The following is a 22,567-nucleotide window of genomic DNA, read 5'->3' as shown; positions in this document are numbered from 1 at the left end:
ATGTTGGAACTCTCAACCCTCTTTCCCCAGGGAAATGAGGTTTATAGTACAGCCTGGCACAAATTAAGATGGGCATCTGGAGATTTACCTGGAAACTGGCCCCTAACTTTAACACTTCATTAAAAAGTTATCTCTGGCCAGGTGCGGTGGCTCACACATGTAATCCCAGCACTTTGGGAGGCTGAGGCAAAGTGGATCACCTGAGGTCAGGAGTTCAAGACCAGCCTGGCCAATATGGTGAAACCCGGTCTCTACTAAAAATACAAAAAATTAGCTGGGCATGGTGGTGGGTGCCTGTAATCCCAGCTACTTGGGAGGCTGAGGCAGGAGAATCGCTTGAACCCGGGAGGTGGAGATTGCAGTGAACTGAGGTTGTGCCATTGCACTCCAGCCTGGGCAACAAGAGCGAAACTCCATCTCAAAAAAAAAAAAAGTTATCTCTGTTCCAGCCATCACCTGCACAATTACGGAACATAATCCACACATAATTGAGAAACTGTTCTAAAATTAATTTTAAAAATTGTTAATGAAAATAATCACTAGGCTGGGCACGGTGGCTCACTCCTGTAATCCCAGCACTTTGGGAGGCGGAGGCAGGTGGACTGCTTGAGCTCAGAGGAGTTTGAGAACAGCCTGGGCAATGTGGTGAAACCCTGTCTCTACTTAAATTTTAGAAATTTAATTAGGCTGGGTGTGGCGGCTCATGCCTGTAATCCCAGCACTGGGAGGCCAAGGCAGGTGGATCACCTGAGGTCAGGAGTACGAGATCAGCCTGGCCAACATGGTGAAACTGGTCCCTACTAAAAATACAAAAATTAACTGGACGTGATGATGGGTGCCTGTAATCCCAGCTACTCGGGAGGATGAGGCAGGAGAATCACTTGAACCCGGGAGGCGGAGGATGCAGTGAGCCGAGATGGCGCCATTGCACTCCAGCCTGGGCAAAAGAGCAAAATTCCATTTCAAATAATAATAATAATAATCATATTAATAATAATAAACCACTGGCCCTACCATCTCAACAATATTTTTTACTGTATTCATAACAAGTTCTGTCATGCTACACTTGAAAGATAAAACTGAGGGCAAGAGTGTGTCCATAACATCTGATGGTAAATCCTGACACTCTGGCGCTACTGAGGAGTTCTGTGTCTGTACAGTCTCTCCTAACTGGTAAGAGTCTACTTGTTAATTATCTTTCCTTATTACTTCAGGGACCAGGAGAATTTCTGAGAAGTGAAGACAGGTGCCCTAAGCCAGGATTTCCCAAACTTTTCAAAAATGGTCATAAAAGGTCAACTCAGTGGAAACTATAGCATATATTCCACTTTATTAAAAAACTCAGAGTGGACAGAATTCCCTGCTTGCACTGCAGACCAAACTCGCCAACCACCCAGGTGCTCAGCTGGCAGAGTGTTTTCAGGGCAGCATCATCAGTGCCCTTTGAGAATGAATGGCTTTGCCAACGGCTCCTGCCCTCCATCACTGCCCCCTACCTGGAGCTTTTCCAACAAAAGACAGAACAAGCTCTGACAGAAGCACCAAAGGCTATGTTCCAACATGGGTATGATCACTGCTGTGAGCCTGTTTCCCCAAGGAGAGGGAGAAACTGTGCCTGCATCCACAGGGAGGTGGGAAGGGCGGCTAAGCGGAGGCACGGCAAGAATCCTAGCTCTGGGGAAATAGTCATGTGACACAGGACACCACTACACAACAGTCCCTGACCCATCTACACACTGGTCAGGTCACCAGGTTGCCATTCAGCCTATCCCCTTCTACTGCCTCATTCCTAAGCTGGCAAACAGTTCTCCTGGGCCCCAAACATCCCCCATACAGAGTCCTCACTTCTTAGTTTGCAAATTCCTGCACTAGATGCTACGCTGCTTCCTTATCATTTGGCTACAGGGCAGTCTTCACCACTAACTCCTGTGTGTTCCTGGTCTTTTTGCTTGACCTCTCAGTTTCTGAATTTATCTTATTATCAGAGAGTTTGGCAGCTACTCATCTCAAAAGATTGCTAGTAAGCCCACTTGGAGCATAGTTAAGGTCAAGGCACTACTTTAAGGAGTTTATTCAATTTTGAAACCACCTGAGGAGGTAGGTACCATCACCCCTGCCTTACAGATGAGGTGATGAGGCACAGAGAGGTTACGCAACTAGCCCAAGGTCACACAGCTAGTAATAGTGGGCTGGGATTCCAATCCAGGGAGTGTGGCTCCAGAGTCCAGGCTCTCTGAGGTTCAAATGAGATGACGGGTCTTGAAGTGTTCTACAAACTGTCTAGCAGTCACATCTGACCTGCTGTTTTCTTGAAGACCTGCATACATCAAGGGTGAGAGTTCGAGACCAATTTTCCTACAGATACAAATGTTTTAACAAGTTTACGCGGTTTCCATTTTTTGTACCTGAAGACTAGTGCGATTTTTAGGTCACACTATTTCAAATCCACAGGATTAAAATGCACCTTCCTCTTGAAACGTGGAGACTACTCCCTGACTCTCTCTCTCAGTGGTTCCAAAGGGCTCCTGGCCAGAGAGGTCAGAAGTTTTCCTCCTCAAAGGATTTCAGGAAGCTTTAGGGCCACTTCTGTATGTTTTAGTTTCTTGGTTTATAAAGTCCTCTTGTCCTCTCACCCTCACCATGATGTTGTTGCTGAATCTGGAACCACAAACCTCACAGAAATACTGAGGACATTATTCCAGAGTGAAATATACGGTAAGACCTTGTGATGGCCTGGGAAGAGATTCCCAGATTCTGGCCCTGCCTCGGCCACTAATGAGATGGGAAATTAGTGCGTATGTTGACAGTGCTTAGGGTTTCTCACCCTTAAAAGACTATGCTGGGTTGGATTTACCCAGGTGTGGCCCCTCTTGATATTAGTCTGAAGGGGAAGAGAGGAGAGCTTTAGAGCTCCCCTGGTTATACTAATGTGCACAGTTGGGACAAAGAGCTGGGACAATGCAGGTTCTGGAAGGAGAGGGAGAAGTCAGTCACTTCATCTGCTCCTCTCCTGTTCGAATGTTTTGCTGCTTGTAAAAAACGAGCATTCCAGCCGGGCGCGGTGGCTCACACCAGTAATCTCAGCACTTTGGGAGGCTGAGGTGGGTGGATCGTGAGGTCAGGAGTTCAAGACCCGCCTGGCCGACACGGTGAAACCCCGTTTCTACTAAAAATAAAAAAATTAGCTGGGTGTGGTGGTGCGCACCTGTAGTCCCAGCTACTCAGGAGGCTGAGGCAGGAGAACTGCTTGAACCTGGGAGGCAGAGGTTGCAGTGAGCCGGATTACGCTGCTGCACTCCAGCCTGGGTGACAGAGCAAGACCCCATCTCAAAAAAAAAAAAACAACAACAACAGAAAATGAGCATTCCGCAGCTCTCCTACCCTGCCTAAATGCAGAGGGAGGTTTTCCTCTGAAGAGGTGGCTTCCAGATGCAAGTCCCTGTGCTCTTCATCAGGGAACAGCAAGTCTACCAGCTGTGGAGTTTGGCCTGCTCTGAGCACCTGAAGAGGATCCCACAGATCTAGAAGTCTCTGGGGGCTGGAGAGGCACAGGGCAGACAGACTGTGATGGGACTGGGGGTGCCAGCAGGGAGGATCGCTATACTAAGGGGTGAGCAGTAGGGAAGAGGCTCCAAGACCTCCTGGGACACTGCAAAGAGAGGCCCTCTTCTTGGGAGCACAAAGTTGTCACCACGGAATGAAAAAACAGGGTTCAACTCATGCCCAGTCTACCATCTGAACTGGCCTTAATCAATAAAATTCAAGAGGATTTCTCTAAACTCCCTTCCTAAATCCGCTAAAGGGCTGGTATAAAAAAAACAGTTACAAACCATCAATGCCAATTCCAAAGTCAATGATGTTTGATGATTAATGCCTTATCCCCTAGACATAACTTAGTAATGCCTATAAAGATATCCGGGCACTGCAGAGCCTTAGAGACTGTCTGTACCATTCCCCAAAAGTGCCTGTGAGGAGGCTAATTTCGTACCCATCCCAAGAGCAGTATTAGGCAGGTAAGTGATCATCAATTTCATCAGCATGCACAGTGTCTATTGTGAACACCCTGGCCATTTAAAAATTAGTCACATCATCATTTCTTTAGTACAGGTTAGCAGCACAGTGACGTAAAGCAGACTAACTCTGCAAAGCAACTGCAGGTGAGAGCCCAGCCACAACACCCACCTCACTTCATGAGGAGGAGGGGGTGTAGGTGGGACTATCTTCTGGCAACCGTGACAAAACCCCAGTGTGCTCCATACATGCACCTCCCAAAGGCCCTGACCTCCTGACGCTGTGGGAATGCCTTCCAAAGTTTCCTCAGTGTGATCACCAGCAATTACAAATCAGGAGACCCAACTGCACAACTTGCTCTAGAATTCGTCCCCTAAGGGACATGGCCTCCAGTCAAGGGCAGGCCACACTGGGCTTCAGAAAAGGATGGCTGTGTCAGCAGTTCCTGAGCAAGGCCTCATGGACGTGCCTCACTGAAGGCAGTGCTGCACTGACATTTGAAAACCTGAAGCCAAAAGAGCTATACTCTGAAGTGCTTCTGATCCACCTGCCCCAGGTGGACAAGCTCTTTCCCTGTGCCACAAACCTTTCTGTCCACAATTTTATTTTCAAATTTTGAGACTTAAGACAATCTGGCTGAAAAAGTAAGATAAAAATAACTTGCCCAAAACACACTAAGGCTACAATACCGATAAATTTCAAGTGATCAGAATGAAAGAAAACTTAAGAGCCTTTCCCTCCTGCCTGGACATCCTGGCTACCACAGGTCATGGCACAGCGAGAGGAGCTCAAGCAACGCAGCTGACTGCTCTCAGACCCTCACCAAGTTTGTCTGTGGATGAGATAATGTCAGCGGGCACGGAGGAGTCCAGATCAGCATCCAAAATCCCCAGGGGGTCCAGCTGTGCTACATGGTGCCCTCGTATCTATGAGTGGCCAACGATGAGAGGGAAGGACACACACAAAAGGACAGAAGAAAAAAAAAGAGGGAAGGGGTAAAAAAAAAGTAAAATTACATTAAAATTAGCATTTACGGCTTAATTCTCACCCACGTTTGAAGAAACAGTTACTGGAGCATCATCAAAATTTACACAACTAATTCCGAGAGGATCAAGTTTTGCAATGTGGTGACCCCTGACCTGGAAGCAATAACACAAGCAAGTCATTAAGCAGATCCAGTGAGCTGTGGGGAGGGTTCAAAGAGTCACAGGTTATGCAAACCTTTTCCAAAGAGGAACACAGCACCAATAAACCCATACGACAAAATTAGTTTTTAAAAGTCTTGGAATAACTTATTTTAAAAGCACTATTGTGCATAAATGTACTTTTATATAAAAGAGATAAACTCAGGTTATGATAAACTTAGGAGTCTGAAAGGATCCATTTCTTGTGATCTTTATACAGTTTCCATGGATAAACAGATATGAGATACGCTGGGCAATTCTTACTCCAATGTGAAGCCTGCCTCAGCTCAGAACACAAACATTTCCCTAAGGTGCTGGGTACAGTGGCACATGCCTGTAGTTCCAGCTACTTGGGAGGCTGAGGTAGGAGGATCTCTTGAGCCTAGGAGTTTGAGGCCAACCTGGGCAACACAGTGAGATCCCATCTCAATTTAAAATAAATCAAATTTAAAGAAAAATTTTTCTAAGTAGGAAAATGAAGGCTTAAGTGTTGGCCTTAATTGGGGAGGAGTGCAGATAAGAGGTCATCTTACTAAGAGAAGGTTTGCCTTTATTATATATCCCTGTGAGGAGTGAGGGCTCTGGTCCTGCTGCTGCTGAGTAGGTCAGCACACAGTAGTCAGAACAAAAAAACCCTGCTACACCACAGACTTAAAGCATCTGATTTGAACTATTTAAAAACCAAAAGGAGAAAGAAAATCCCTTCCAATTTAAGATTCTTTCACAATTTCTTGCTCGCAATTTGAGAAGGGAGCAGCTGCTGGTAAGTCACTGCAAGATCAGGCTGAAGTTGTTACTGAGGCCAACTGTGTGCAGGCAGTGATAAAGAAACACCACTGGGCTTCCTCCTTACGCAAATATCCACATGGATAGCACTTTAAAGCATATAGCATTTACAAAACTCCATGCATCTCCTTTCTAAGGCAGAATACACTTGCCCCAGGGAGAGAGCCTTACTTGCCAGGCCATGGCATGAAGTGCCAGAGACCCAGGACCTCCCCTATGTTGCCCCATTACAACACCTGCACTACTGCCCTGCTGGCACAGGAAATGGCCCATGCCACCAGAAACCAAAGCATGAGAGAAAAGACAGCCCAGGGACATGAGTCCCCTTGTTGCCACCAAAGCAGTTACACAAGAACAGGTGGCAGGGTCCTGGATGCCCATGGGAGCTTCCAGAAGGGAAGCACCAGGCTCACTGGTCTCTACCTGTCGTCCTTAGAACTATCACAGATGAAGTCTTAAGATCTGAACTCTAGGCTCTCCCTATGTATCAGGTGGACATCCTAGAAAAACTTTGGTTATTGTGCTCCGGGAAAGGACGGGGGGAAAAACCTTGTCCTGCTCAACACTTGCCTAATAAGACTGGCCACTAACTGCAATACTTTTGGAGAGTTCCCCTGCCCCTCATCACTCTCTGTAGGCTCAGCTGTACCCTCAGCTGCCTCTCCCTGCCTCCACATCCCCAAACTCTATAGGTTTTCTTCTCTTATAGTATTCAGTTGTTAGCAACTGAGAAGGGGGCATCAACCACCCAAAAGCACCACCCCTCCCAGCCACTGCTCACTGGCAGATGGGCAGCACTTCTCCTTGATGCCCGGGTACTGACTTGTTTTCCCTGCCCACAAATATTTCTTGCCAAGTAAGGAAAAGAAATAAGGAGCCCTTTTATAAGGCAGGCATTAGTGGTGCCGGGAGATTTGCTCAAATAGGGCTAGCCTGGTTCCTTTTCTTGTGTATTTGTTTTTTAGCCTCCCAAAGCAGGGAGAAAGCACCTAGTATTTGAGGAGGTATAAGTAAAGTGACAACATACACTCAGAAAGGCCAATAGGGCCCATGAAGCATGACCTAAGGAACACTGCACCCTTTCCCATGTGCGGGTAAAGCACCCGCCTTACCTGATATGCCCTGATGAGCGACTGCACTGCCAGGTGGTCCTCCACGAGCTTGTCCACGTTGGGCTGTGCTTCTACCAGGGACTGTGCATGGGCCACAGCAGCCAGGGAGCCTCGGCTCAGGGGAAGGGGACTCTGGTAGGCAGTGCCCGGTGGGGCTCCGGCATTCGTGTTGCGAAAAAAAATGTCCCATGACTAAAGACAAAGAAGGTACAGGGTTACCTCACTGCTCCCCTAAGTCCAGGATGCATCTGTGGCCACAGAGAACTGCTCTCTGCAGGCAAGGCAAGTCTACCATAGGCTGGCTGAGCCTGCTTCCTCCTGGACAGTGGGGTCTCTGTCTGTTCCCAAACGGTGGGTTTCTCTCAGCGTTCAGGCTCCCTGCTTTCCAAAACTTTTGTCTTCGGGATGCACTTTCTGACCCCCACAGCTATAACACAGATGCCCTGTGGCCGCCTTCCATCAACACACATAACCCAAAGGCCCAATGCCAACAGCTCTCCTCAGCTCCTATTCACTGGGCCTGGGGACAGACTCAGGATGTAGGTCAACAGAGACACTTACTGTCTCAGCCTTCTCCCCAGGCCCCAGCACCTGGGAGGTGATCTCTTGACCTTCTGTCTATAGGTCTGCAAACTCTAACAGTTTTTCTGTGGGATGCCAGATGCTCACACCCCATCAAACACCTCCCTCAAGGCCCCAGGGGCTCAGCACAACCTGTGAAGAGCCCAGGGTCACCTTGCTCATGTCCTTTCACTTCCCTGGGAACAAAGTGGAACCTGATCCTTTGTAAGAGGCAGCACTAACCCCACAGAGAAATAATCTCATTGCTACCTCAGGAGAAACTGAGGAGCTAAGAGCTCAAAGTGTGGGGTCAGAGATGGAAATTCAAATCTGATCTCTGTGTCAGGGATCAAAATTCAAATTCAAGAGGTAGGCTCTTAGTGAGTTACCTTTCTGTGCTGTTTTCTCATCTATGAGGAGAGAAATATATACATTCTTCATAGGTACGCTGTAAAGACTACCCTAGTTAAAGGCATTAGCACACAGTCTAATACTTCACAAAGTCAGGTGTTAGTATCAGTTTGAATTTCCTTAGAAAAACTATAAACTAATTTACTTATATTCCTACTATTTTTGGCTATTTCATGTCTGAATTATTTGATTTACAATTTGCAGATACTGTGAACTGTAATGGTTTATTCATCTCATACAAAGATGCAAGTTTTTAAAATATTTAAGAGATCAGACATACTAAGACTTCACAAAAGTTCATTGTAAAAAGAAAAGAAAAGCACAATTAAACATCAGTTTATTTTAATTTTTTTGAGATGAAGTCTCGCTCTGTTGCCCAGGCAGTGTGGTGGCATGATCTTGGCTCACTGCAACCTCCACCTCCCGGGTTCAAGTGATTCTCCTGCCTCAGCCTCCTGAGCAGCTGGGATTACAGGAGCACGCCACCAGGCTTGTAATTTTTGTATTTTTAGTAGAGATGGGGTTTTATCATGTTGGCCAGGCTGGTCTCAAACTCTTGACCTCAAGTGATCCACTTGCTTTGGCCTCCCAAAGTGTTGGGATTACAGGCGTGAGCCATCGCGCCTGGCAAAACATCAGTTTAAAAAAAAAAATAGAAACATTGTTTTTCTTTTCTGCAATACATTTTCCAGCCTCTAAAATTCTTCCATCAATAAACTCTGATAAGACTGTCTTGAAAAACTTGGAGAGGCAAGGCAAAACTTTATGAGATCTTTGCATTCTCCTTCTAACAAGATGCCACCCAGATGTGCTCCTTGTCTGGGACATGGCTGGATATCAAATGGGTCTGTCTGAGTCTGGAGACCAGAGGTAGAGATGGTTACAGAATCCAGTATGCTGGTCCTTAAAGTCTTCTGTTTTTTTCAGACAGGTTCTTTTATAATGCTGGCTAGGGCACAGATGTACGTCACTCAGATGGTCCCACTACCAAGAGCACTGCTATATACTGCTGCTAGACACAAACTAGAAAAGACACAATGATAACGCACAGGCCTGGACCATCTGCCTCATGCAGGGGAGTCTGATCTCTCAGTGAAATCTGGTTTTGAGGGGAGTTTTGTGGAATACTTTTTTTTTCCTTCCCTTTTTCTTTTTTGTAGAATATTTAAAACATTCTATAATAAGCATGTATTTTTTGGTATTCAGAAAAAATAATTTAAAGAAAACAACCACCAGAGATGTGACTGCACAGTATTGTGAATATACTAAAAACCACTGTAGCTGGGTGTAGTAGCATGTGCCTGTAGTCCCAGTCACTTGGGAAGCAGAGGCAGGAGGATCACTTAAGCCTAGGAATTCAAGGCTGGCCTGGGCAATACAGCAAGATCCCATCTGTTAAAAACAAAACTCCACTGAATGGTACACTTAAAAATGACTTTTTTTTTTTTTTTTTTTTTTAAAGAAACAGGGTCTTGCTCTGTTGCCCAAACTGGTCTCAAACTCCCAGCCTCAAGCAATCCTCCTGCCTCAGTCTCCCAAAGTGATGGGAATCCAGTTCTGAGTCACCAGGACGAGGCCAAATAATTACATTTATGTTATGTGAATTATATTTAAATTTTTTTTTTTTTTTTTTTTTTTGAGACAGAGTCTAGCTCTGTTGCCCAGGCTGGAGTGCAGTGGTGCAATCTTGGCTCATTGCAACCTCTGCCTCCTGGGTTCAAGCGATTCTCCTGCCTCAGCCTCCCGAGTAGCTGGGATTACAGGTGCCCGCCACCACGCCCAGCTAATTTTTGTATTTTTAGTAGAGACAGGGTTTCACTGTGTTGGCCAGGCTGGTCTCGAACTCCTGACCTCGTGATCCACCCGCCTCGGCCTCCCAAAGTGCTGGGATTACATGCGTAAGCCACTGCACCTGGTCTTTAAAATGTTTTTACAAATCAAACTATTTGAGGTTTTACGGTTTTTACCTTTCTGGTTAATTTCTGGTGTATTGGCTGATGTAGAAGACAGATTTGGGGTTCTCTTCTGGCACCTCCCACAAAACCTATTACAGAAGCATCTTATACAAATGTAACCCAACAATCAGGAACATGAAAAAAGGCTGCAAACTTTCCTTTTCTTTCTTTCTTTTTTATTTTTTGAGACAGGGTCTGGCTCTGCTGCCCAGGCTGGAGTAGACTGGCACGATCTTGGCTCAATGTAACCCCCACCTCCGGGGCTCAAGTGATTCTCCTGCTTCAGCCTCCTGAGTAGCTGGGACCACAGGAACGCACCACCACGCATGGCTAATTTTTTTACTAAAATTTTTTTGTGGAGATGAGGTTTCACCATGTTGCCCAAGTTGTTCTTGAACTTCTGAGCTCAACTGATCTGCCCATCTCTGCCTCCCAAAGTGCTAGGATTATAGGCATGAGTCACCATGCTGGGCCTAAAATTTCCTTTTCAACAGATGCTATCAAAATGTTTGCTAAAGAAACCCAGGGTTTGGAATCTCCAAAGAGATTCTCACCTTCTTCCATTAAATCGGTTCTCATGAAAACTCAGTGTTCTCCTCCAACATGAGAAAAGGCAGTATTTCCACCAGAGAAAAAAACTGACTTACTCTTAGGAGAGAAAACAGAGGATGTCTCAGCATCAACTCCCTAGGCAAAGTAAAGGCTGCCTCCCACTCAGTCCATGACTGGTTCTGTCAAGGACACAGGGATCTAAAAGGTGGCTGTGCACAAATACACTGGACACCCTCAGGTACTTCTGACTTCATGGAGCTTTTTCAGCAGGACTGAGAGCTCCATACATTCTAGAAGCAGAGATGACTGGGGACCACATGCATTGGACATCCATCTTCATTGTGAAAGCAGGGATGACCAATGACTGCACTTCTTGGCCTCTACCCAGGCCTCCTATAACTGAGGACCTGACCTAAAAGGAGAAACCCCTTGAATACAGCAGGAAACTGAGCAGGAGTCAGTCTGGCTGTATCCCACCCCTGCACAGCAAGAACCAACAGCAAGCTACCACTGTCACGTAAAACCTAATCAGGCCGGGCGCAGTGGCTCATGCCTGTAATCCCAGCACTTTGGGAGGCCAAGGTGGGTGGGTCACCTGAGGTCAGGAGTTCGAGACCAGCCTGGCCAACATGGTGAAACCCCGTCTCTACTAAAAATACAAAAATTAGCTGGGTGTGGTGGTGCAGGCCTGTAGTCCCAGCTACTTGGGAGGCTGGGGCATGAGAATCGCTTGAACCTGGGAGGCAGAGGTTGCAGTGAGCTGAGATCGCGCCATTGTATTCCAGCCTGGGCGACAGAGTGAGACCCTGTTTCCAAAAAAAAAAAAAAGAAGAAAAAGGCTGGGCTTGGTGGCTCATGCTTGTAATCCCAGCACTTTGGGAGGCTGAGGCGGGCGGATCACGAGGTTAGGAGATCGAGACCATCCTGGCTAACATGGTGAAACCCTGTCTCTACTAAAAAAAAAAAAATACAAAAATTAGCTGGGGGTGGTGGTGTGTGCCTATAATCCCAGCTACTCAGGAGGCTGAGGCAGGACAATCGCTTGAACCAGGGAGTCGGAGGTTGCAGTGAGCCAAGATCATGCCATTGCACTCCAGCTTGGCGACAGAGCGACACTCTGTCTCAAAGAAAAAAAAAAACCCACAAAAAAGCTAATCAAAATTTTTCTTTACCCCAAACTTGCTCCAGTGCTAGAATGTCTACCCGCACCCCAAGTCTAGCTGTAGACACTTACTTAGTTCCCTGGGGCCACAACAGGTTCATGGATAGGGCATGACCCTCAAACCCAGTAAGTACTGGAGAACAGCACAACCCAAACTTTATTAAACCCCTAAAACATATTTTCTTCTATTTCGTAAAACCCATTAAGTGTCCAGAAACACAGGGCAAAGTCACCCAAGAGCAAGACCTTAGATCAAGAGTCTCTCCAGCTGTACAGACAGCCTCCTTTATCCTAGGGGACAACATCCACTTTTGGATCCAGAGCCAAAAGTCATAGCAAAATCACAAGTTTACTTCTTTTCAATAAAATTAGCTTTGAATAACAATTAAAATAGTAAAACAAAACAAGACAAAAAAAACCCACCAATAGCAGCAGGGATAGGTATAGCTAACTTTTACTGAGGCTCTCTGTGGGCTTTTCTAACTTACTTGGAGCACCTGGAATGTCAATCATATTCCCACTGGAGAGATGTGGGCTCAGGCAGAATTTACACACAGCAGTCACCAGGCAGGGTATTAATAAGGTTAACTGAGTAATAGCAGAGCAACGCTTAAAGAACTCTGGTCACTCTAGTAACAGTGCCTCTTACCCTAGCTTAACCTTGCCAAAGAGAGCTGGGAGCTTCTAGGCTCAACAATAAAATGAAAGGAATTTCCAGCCACTGATGCCTGGGATCACAAGGTCAGGGTCAAGGTCAGCTCTCTGGTCCTGAGCGCACAAAGGCTGCAGGACTCCTTCCAGCCTAGGCCCTGGAGACAGGGCGATCATGATCATCGGGCCTCCTCTCTCTGACCTTCTTTTGTGCTTGGAATACAACTCCAGGTGATTTTCAATTGGCTGAGGATAACTGCACAGACGGAAATTCAGCTCATGCTAGAGGCAGTCAGAAAAAAACTGGTTCATACCGGTACTGCTGAGCTGCTGGGAATCCCCGGGAAGGAAAATGCTGGGAATGCAACTTCTGCAGCCTTTCCCTTATTCATCTTACACCATGCATCCCACTTCACTCTCCAGTCGGCTCAGTTCCCACACCACTGGGGGAGGACCCTGCCCCACCTTCAGACAAAGAACCCATTCTGTCTCCAGGACTGGGGGAGCCCGCACACCCAACAACAGCAAGCCCTCTTTGCACCAAGACCTGGAGGTATACTAAAAGGTTTTTGAATTGAGTGACAGAATGTTTTGTATCGAGCGTAGTGACTGCACACATTTGGCAAAACCTACTGCACTAAACACTTAAAACAAGTGAATTTTAATATATGTAAGTTAAACCTCAAAAAAGTTTATTTATTCAAAAAGGCTTTGAAAATGAAGGTCATTATTTGGCCTGCAGGCTTCACCTCCCAACAGATGTGGCAGCAGGAAGCCAGACCTGCCCAAGTACCAGAGCTCCCAGCCACCCACTGGCCCCACCCCTCCCTGTATGAGTCACCAATGGGGCCACTTCCTTCCTGGTGGGGCCCAGATGCCACAGTCCACCCCCCACTCTCTTTCCACCTCCCTGTTGTCCTGCAACCCTGTATCTCTCTAACATCTTCCACTCCCCAAGGAGATACCTCTTCTCCAGCTCCTTAAACTACCCACCCCTGCCTCATCCTCCGAACACCTGAATCTGGATCTGCCTTCCATAACCCCTGGCTTTAGGTTCCAGGGGACCTGCAGAGCCCTCCCTGTCCACTTGCTCCCATGCCCCAGCACCATGCTCCTTCCTTCCCGCAGGCCTGGCAGCTACCCTTCTTTCCATGGGATGTTTGTCCTCTCCCTTCACATGGTCGCTTAGCTTTGTCACTATCTGGGAGAGGGTTTCCCCTTCTGATACTCCCAGCCCTTACTGTACCCTCTTCTCAACCTGAGATCTCTCCCCTGCTGTCTGTTCCCATCCTGGGGGATAAATCAAGACTAGGCTGAGTCATTGACCACCCAGCGCAAACAGAAGCCCCTTCGAAAAGAAGAGAAAGCTTCTGGAAGAGAGAGTCAAAGCATGTCCCATCTAATTCCCATGGAGCATGAAGAGACACCTGGAAGGGATAGAAGCCCACTCACTGAAAGGTGGCACCTGGTGGCTGATGGCTCACTGAGAACCTGAGCTGAGTCAGGCAACCTCAGCTCTCTGAGTGAGAAAAATAAGCCTGTTGGTTTAAGCTGCCTAAGCTGCATTTTCCCTTTCTTCCAGCCAAATTTATTCCTAATTATCCCTTGCTGTTGCCTGGATGTCCCGGAACTGCAGTCTGATGTAGGCAGGGGCAGTGACTTCTACTTCTAGAAACATTCCAAGTGACAAAGCAGAAGTGAAAAGGAGAAAGCACAGTAATGGGGAAAATCAGACTTGAGAATACACAATCTAATAGCATGCTACCATCAAACACACTGAAGACGTAAGTTTCCTATAATAGAAATAGTTTTTCACTCATGAGAAATGGAGGCAGTCAGACTTTGGTTTCTTTATGAAGTAAGTGTGGTATTTGGGCCTTACTTTAGTACTTCGCTCAGGGCGGTGACATGGACTTCTGAGTCACAATGACATACACGGGTGTGCCCAGCTCCACACCCAAGTTGCAACCCATCACTAGTGTTATTCATCTCTCCAATCTCTTAATTGGCTTCTGTTGCACAACTAATAATGTAAGGAAAATATCTGTCCCCTTGCCTTGCCTCAAATATACAGTTACACACAGTTAATTCTCTGACCACCAATGACAATGTCACTGATAAGGGGAAAAAGGTTAAAATGTTAAGGTAAGTGGGCAAGGTTGTAAATGACACTCAAGGGGCAGGAAGCTGCCAGAAGGAGTGAGGGGTCCTGGGCCAGGGGAGGGGTGTGGGAAAGCACTCACTCCCAGAAGGCCAACTTCTGAGCCCTGCAAGGGGCTATGGGATTCTGATGAAGTTCTTACCACACATAAACATTTTCCTAAGAGTGTCAGATGTGTGCAGGATGTACCATGTCAAAAAATGAATACCATTTTTTTTTTTGAGACAGAGTCTGGCTCTATCGCCCGGGCTGGAGTGCAGTGGCGTGATCTTGGCTCACTGCAACCACCCCCCAACCCCCATCCCGGTTTCAAGTGATTCTCCTGCCTCAGCCTCCCCAGTAGCTGGGATTACAGGCACTGCCATCGTGTCTGGTTAATTTTTGTATTTTTAGTAGAGATGGGATTTCACCATGGTGGCCAGGCTGGTCTCAAACTCCTGACCTCAGGTGATCCACCCACCTCAGCCTCCCAAAAGGGCTGGGATTACAGGTGTGAGGCACCATGCTGAGCCAATGAATACCACTATTTCTAAAAATCCAATAATTCTCATTCAATTCAACAAATATCTATTAACTATATGTGGCATACTGTAAGGTTTGTGAACAGGAAGATGACTAAAATGAGCTTCTTACTCTTAACAAGAATAAGAAAAACCAGTAAACGTGTAAATTCACAGAATGGATCCAAGTGCTGAGAAACGAAGAGTAAGACAAGTGGGATGGGAGAGGAAAGCAAGGCTGCTCTGAGGAGGGGCCCACGGTCTGAGCCCTAAAGGCAAGGTAAGGCCTGCAGAGCCTGAGGAGGAGACAGAAGACATTTGGCCAAAGAGAATAGACAACGGGAGCACCTGGCCAGTGCCTGTCCACCATGTGCTGAGACTCACGGTACTGCCACATGCAGGGTGTACAGATGGTTAAGAAACCAGGCTGGGCAGGTGAGCTGGGACCAGGCTGCAGGTGAGTGAAAAAGAATATGGGAGATTAAGGAGAAAACCACTAACCACCCCCAAGAGCAACAAGCACCTGACCAGGGTAATGGCTGACTTTTGCCACCAAATGGCATCAGAGGGAGGGGTGGTTCGCAGGCAGGGAGCTTGTATGCCCCCCCACCCCACTCACAGCCAACTTCCCATGAGTGGGTTTAAGATCATCAACTTGTTGCTGAGATGACTTAAACATGATAGATTTCAGCGGTAAATAATTTTTACATTCTGGATGAAATGAAACCAGACCTCCTATTTAATTTTAGGTAACTAAAAGCACTTAGCTGTAATAAATGAAGCTCTGTTTTCCAAGCCAAAAGTCACTGCTCCCCAAGCTCCCACAAACTCAGAATTCTATGCAACCATAATGCACTTTCCTCACAGTGACCAGTGCTCTTTCTTCAAAGGAAGCTCTTGAAAGGCTGGAAACAGTATCCTCAGTGCTCTCTGCATGTGGCAGCTGCTTACCTAACCTTTACTGAATTAAATTCAGATGATATTCAGCCTCCTTTCTGAGGGAGCAGCCTGACAGGTATGGGGTTCCACTCTGGGAGAGTCTGAGTCCAGGGCTGCCCCTCACTGCAGCATAGGCGCTGACCTTAGCAGGTGCCACTCCTAACCAAGGAGCACTTGTCTATTCCCACATATCGGCAGCTACAGTCAGCAGACTCTGCCCTTCCTGAGTCAGCAGTTGGGAGTCTTGAGGGCCAAGCTCCCTGCCAGTCCTTGGTTGTGAGGTTTCCAATAGGTAGGGCTTCCTATTTCTGACGGTGGCAAATATATCATCTGACATCCCTTCCCCCAGCAGTAGCTGACACCCATCGTCATGCAGGATGGTGCTCTACAGCCCCCCAGTGCCCACTCACAGACCCAGTAGGACTGACTGTGGCCACCTGCTGGGTCCCCAGGTCCTAGGTCTGCCTCCCATGAACTGCATGAGGATTCGGGAAGTTGCTTCAGCTCTCTGGCCTGTTTTCTTGTCTGTAAAAGTCCCAAACACAGGCTATTTAAGATGATGGCCCTGCATTTGCAGCTTTTTAAAATTTATAAAGTCCGGCCAGGTGTAGTGGCTCACGCCTGTAATCCCAGCATTCTGGGAGGCTGAGGCGGGCGGATCATGAGGTCAGGAGATTGAGACCATCCTGGCCAACATGGTGAAACCCCATCTCTACTAAAAATACAAAAATTAGCTGGGCGTGGTGGTGCGTGACTGTAATCCCCATTACTCGGGAGGCTGAGGCAGGAGAATAGCTTGAATCAGGGAGTCGGAGGTTGCAGTGGGCTGAGATCGTGCCACTGCACTCCAGCCTGGAGACAGAGCAAGACTCCATCTCGAAAAAAAAAAAAATTATAAAGTCCTTGCACATACACTTGCATTTGTTCAAGAAGTTGATGAGGAACATGAGGAGAGTTTTACAACTTAGCCCAAGCTCTATGACTACGGGTGGCTCTGGACTGATGAGACCACTTCCTCTCATCTATCCATAGCCCCTACAGATGCCACTCCAGCTGCCCTCCCTACTCCACCTCAGCCACAGAACAAGCCCAGCCCACCCACGTAGCTACCCTTGGTCACCACATTACTGCCACCTTGTCTAAATAATCCAGGGCGCGGGTGGGGCAGGCTCCGGTCTCCTTGCTGCATGGAGCCACACCCATGCTCAAAGGCCGTTGCACAGCTGATAAGTTGATGAGGCCCAGCACTATCCACACAACCTCACTTACTAAGTTCTGACACTGACAATGCTTTTTAATTGCTATAAATATGAACTACAGGGCACCATGTAACCAAGGAACACTGGCGTATGGCTCTTCTTTCAGCTCATTCTAATCCAGCCAAGCTGATAAAAAGTCAGCTGCTGGGCACCATGTGACCAGCCAGCCTGGAGTTCAGCCGGCGCTGCTATAAGGAGCAGGCCTCCCATCCCGGCCTCAGTGTAGACCAACAACTCATTCTTTTCCTGCATACAAGACAGGGCAGGCCTGCATGACCTCTACCACTCCTTCCAATGCTGCCCAGGAAATGGCCCTAAACGTGTGGGCCAGAGCCTTTCCTGAAAATATCCTAAGAACAAGATTTAAAACCCATATGTGTGACTACCCTGAATGTCCAAACAGGGTACTCCCTATTGGGGAGACTTGTGGATGGAATGCCCACCTCCAGAGCCTTCAGCAAATGATTCCTGCTGTTGGGCTAAGCACAAGTCTCCAAAGAAAATGTGCAGATGGTAGAGCTGGACTCTGGACCCTCCATCAATGCAGGCCTTGCTCAGACCTTGCCCAGGCCAGAGTACCACCTACCACCATTCTGCCTATGAAGCAAAAACAAGCTAGGGCACTGTGATCCAGGCCTGGTGACCTGCCACTACAAACTGTTTATACTGAGGCCAGTTAAGAATGGGCTTCTATTTAGGTATTCTTCAATTAAGGAAACCACATGCTCCATTATAGCAATTCTTAGTCATTATAGGTGACAGAATATTTCTAAACAATCTCTATTATCTTCTCTCTGTACAGGTGTGTAAATAAAACATCAATAAACTTCCAAGATTAGCAAAGAACAGCTGTTTCAGCTCTGCCCTATGGAATCTACTGATATCAGAATGATATTTGCTGGGACTCTGTACTAGACTAAAGGTGGCTGCTCTATCAGGTCATTATGAAAAGGGCTGTGGAGGGCTGTCCAGTGGCCATGCCTTTTCCTCTCCCCAAACGGATGTCCCTAAGGGTTGTCTGTGACTTGCTCTAACCAAGGTAATGGGATGGGGAGTAGCAGTGTACGGTCTGGACCTAGACCTCAAAGGCCCCACAGCCTTTCCTTTCCCTGTCTGGAGCTACTCTGGGACTTTGTGCAGGAATCGCTCCAGCCTACTGGAGGATGGCAGGGCCCAGTGAACAGCCAGCACAAACAGCCAGACACATCAGAGGCCTTCATGGCTTCTAGCCTGGTGTGAGCCTCAGCTCCAAGGGAGCTGGCAGTGGGAGGAGTGGGGAAACCTAGCCAACCCACAGAGTCATGAGACATGCTACACTGGTGCCAAGTTTTGAGGTGGTTTGTTATACAAACATTCATGGAAACCAGACTTTTTACTGCATGAAAAGATGACATCCAAGATACTGTGACCCCTTTCTCACACAGTCTTTCTGACATCCCTCAGGAAATGAGAACGCTTCAAACTACCCAGATCTGCACACAATGGCACATTTTATCAGCTCTCAGAATTGCAACTCTCAAGGGAGGTGAGGAAGACCCACAGTCTGGGGTCACCTGTGGTCGTCTGGTTGAGGCCTCATCTGTCCTCAATAATTATGAAACCCTATTTGGGGGAACCCCAGCCCAGCTACACAAAGCATCTGCTACAGGGTTTCAGACAGAATACCACGTGACTGACCACTCAGAGAGAGGGTTCTAAAGGCTATCTCCTCACCTCACGATCCAATCATGGACGTGAAGAGATATGAGAATCCCAAAGCCCTCAAACCTCCCTCCAAGGGAGTCTTGGATGGGGAGGGGAGCCAGAGAACAGTAACCTAGAGACTAAACAGACTATTTTTTAATAACATGATGACTTCATCTAAAAAACCGGCACTAACCTTTTAGTAATTTCTCACCGCCACCCAGCTTCAGACTGTGCGGGGAAGCTGAGCCTGCCTCTGACTTACAAAGCATGGCTCATTCATTTCCTCAAAGGCAAGCACCTGTGGCCACCTGTGCTACAGAATGGAACTCACTGGAACAATTTGCTCCTTTTCACTCTTGGAGTCTACTTTCCCATTGAGGTTTTTTTTTTTTTTTTTTTTTTTTGACACGGAGTCTCGCTCTGTTGCCCAGACTAGAGTGCAGTGGCTCAATCTTGGCTCACTACAAGCTCCGCCTCCCAGGTTCACGCCATTCTCCCGCCTCAGCTTCCCAAGTAGCTGGGACTACAGGGGTGCGCCACCATGCCCGGCTAATTTTTTGTATTTTTAGTAGAGACAGGGTTTCACCATGTTAGCCAGGATGGTCTCGATCTCCTGACCTCGTGATCTGCCCACCTCAGCCTCCCAAAGTGCTGGGATTACAGGCGTGAGCCACTGTGCCTGGCCCCATTAAGGTATTTTTGATCTCTCTCCCCTTTCCTTTAATTTCTGACATTAAACAAAATTTTTTTTTTCTTAAAGTACAGTACAAAAGGATAATCATTAAAAACATCCACCAGGCGGATCATGAGGTCAGGAGATTGAGACCATCCTGGCTAACACGGCGAAACCCCATCTCTACTAAAAATACAAAAAATTAGCCAGGCGTGGTGGCACGCGCCTATGGTCCCAGCTACTTGGGAGACTGAGGCAGGTGAATCACTTGAACCCGGGGAGGCGGAGGTTGCAGTGAGCCGAGATCGTGCCATTGCACTCTAGCCTGCGTGACAGAGCAAAAGTCCATCTCAAAACAACAATAACAACAACAAAAAAACATCCACCAGGCACAGTGGCTCACGCCTGTAATCCCACCACTTTAGGAGGCAAGGCAGGAGGACGGCTTGAAGCCAGGAGTTTGAGACCAGCCTGGGCAAAAAAACAAGACCCTGTCTCTACAAAAAATTTAAAATATTAGTCAGGCATGGTGGTGTGCACCTGTACTCCCAGCTACTCAGGAAGCTGAGGCGTGGGGGAGTGGCGGGGGAGTGGATTACTTGAGCCCAGAAGTTTGAGGCTACTATCATGGTGCCACTGCACTCCAGTATGGGTAATGGAGACCCTGTCTCAAAAAGAAGAGCTCCAAAAGATGCAGTGATCCTCATTTAGAGTAAGCCTCTCTCCTCCCACCAGCCTCAGTGACCTCGTATGCCTGCTGTCCTGGTCTCAGTCCCTCCTGCTCTTGGGGATCCCAACTCCTCCTGCACCACATCCTCAAACTTGCTCTCCTTCTACCTGCTGAGGGGTCCATGCTCCCACAGCACATAACAAAATCAACAAACACCTCTTGGTTTGATCTTGGAACCTCTCCATTTACTTCATAATCCAAATTTTTGGTTTTTTCTTGCTGCATCTGGCTCCTGGCCCTGAAGCCTGCGTCCATCATCCTGCTGAGTGACCGTGAGCCCCTGTTGGGCTCCTTCACAGCACAGCATAATGCACTTCCCTTCAGAAGCTCAGTGGGTTCTATTAGAATTCCAAATGTTTTTATTTATTTATTTTTCTTTTTAAGGGCCGGGGGAGAGAGGAGAGGAGAGAGAAAGGAAAGAGGGAAGGGGGCAGAACGGGGGAGAGAGAGAAAAGAGAGCTAGAATTTTAACTGTTGTTTAAACTTATTTAATCATCCTGCTAGGATAACAGGGCAAGACTGCTTTTCCTCTTGCAGCCGCCACTCAGCACAAGCTTCGAACACAGCTGTCATGAGCTGCAAACTACCACACAAGTGAGGGTGTTGCTTCATGTTTCCTGTTGTTTCAAAGAGGTTATAATTTTATCACCCTAAATAAACCATAAATGCAAACTGCTTAAGAGTGAAATACTGTGCTAAAGTTGGAGACGGCGCACTCAGTCAGTTTAGCTGATTTAACACAAAAAGCCACAAGTGCTGAGATTGCTCTTAACATGTGAAGTTAAAGATTATTAAGAGGCAGAGGGGAGGGTGGGAGGAGAGTGAGGGTTGAAAAATTACCTATTGGGTACAATGTTCATTATCTGGGTGATGGGTACACTAGAAACCCAATTCCCACCATTACTTAACGTACCCATGTTACAAACCCACACATGTACCTCCTGAATCTTCAAAAACAAAAAATCATCAAGGGGTAACTTCAAAGCTCATCGCTGAAACCCCATTTATGTAGACCATGCAGTTTATGTATACAGTCAGCCCTCCGTATCTGTGGGTTCTGCATCCATGGATTCAACCAAACGTGGATTGAAAATAGTTGGTAAAAAACTGCCTGTACTGAACATGTACACTTTTTTTTTCCTGTTATTATTCTCTAAACCAGGGATCCCCAACCCCCGGGCCACAGACCAGTACTGGTCAGTGGCCTGTTTGGAACTGGGTTGCATAGGAGGAAGTGAGCGGCAAGCGAGCATTACCACCTGAGCTCCACCTCCTGTCACATCAGCAGGGGCATTAGATTCTCATGGGAGAGCCACCTGGATTGTGAGCTGTGCATGCAAGGGATCTAAGTTCACTCCTTATGAGAATCTAACTAATGCCTGATGTGAGGTGGAACAGTTTCACTGCAAAGCCATCCTCCCCTGATCCCTCAGTCCATGGAAAAATTGTCTTCCACGAAACTGGTCCCTGGTGCCAAAGGAGTTGGGGACTGCTGCCACAAACAATGAAGTATAACAACTATCTGCATAGCATTTACCTTGTATTAGGTATTACAAGTAATCTAGAGATGATTTAAAGTATATGGGAGAACATGCATAGTTTATATTTCATTTTATACAAGGGACATGAGCATCCTTGGATTTTAGTATCCTCAGTTTGCCCTGGAACCAATCCCCCACAGATACCAAGGAATGACTACATGTATTTCTGATAAGTCATTCATAAATCAAACATAAAAGATTAAAATACTCAAAATGCATTCCAACCACCCAACTGGCATTGCCTAAAGTGCCTTGTGAATTATTCCCAGAAATAAATAACTTGAGTGGCACCAAAGTGTTCTGTAGATTTTTCAACACAGCTGTTCCTTGTCACGTGAACATATCAGATCTCCTTATGAGCACATCAGACTTCCACATACCCACTGTGGGAAGCCCCTTCACCGCACATGCAGCGGCTAGGAGGGTAACTTGGAGCATGGCTTCTGCCATGGGAGGAGCCCCAGGCCAGGACACAACCATGGGTACCATAGTCCTATTTTTCAAAGTGAGGCCAAGGCGGTTTCAACACTGCAGAGTGAAAAGGCCCATACACTGCATAATGGGACAGTGTGTGTATCTGTGCTTTTCCTCCACTTAGTTTCACTCATAGAAAATACCAGTACTGTGTTTCATAAGCATGAAAGGAGGAAGCAGAACGGTGTCGACAGATGAGCAGCGATGCCAGACTTAGCA

General features: G+C 47.1%; 1 protein-coding gene across 5 annotated transcripts in view; it reads right to left on the bottom strand.

Annotated features, from left to right (window-relative positions):
- OGDH (oxoglutarate dehydrogenase) overlaps positions 1 to 22,567 on the bottom strand; it is a 101,819-nt gene that overhangs the window by 55,722 nt on the left and 23,530 nt on the right. For 2 of the 5 annotated variants that reach the window (XM_031013546.2, XM_031013544.3), the window contains exons 3-4: positions 7,094 to 7,285; positions 4,835 to 4,937 (exon numbers count right to left, since the gene is read on the bottom strand). In XM_031013546.2, the coding sequence (XP_030869406.1) occupies positions 4,835 to 4,937; positions 7,094 to 7,285 (295 nt within the window). Of the gene's footprint in view, positions 1 to 4,834; positions 4,938 to 5,059; positions 5,151 to 7,093; positions 7,286 to 22,567 lie in introns of those variants that run through there. The other 3 variants (XM_031013545.2, XM_031013547.3, XM_031013548.2) reach the window with 2 other exon arrangements.

This window comes from Gorilla gorilla, chromosome 6 (assembly GCF_029281585.2).
Source record: "Gorilla gorilla gorilla isolate KB3781 chromosome 6, NHGRI_mGorGor1-v2.1_pri, whole genome shotgun sequence".
Classification (NCBI taxonomy): domain Eukaryota; kingdom Metazoa; phylum Chordata; class Mammalia; order Primates; family Hominidae; genus Gorilla; species Gorilla gorilla.
Note: the sequence above shows the minus strand (reverse complement) of the source record. Positions and strands in the feature narration are given on the sequence as shown.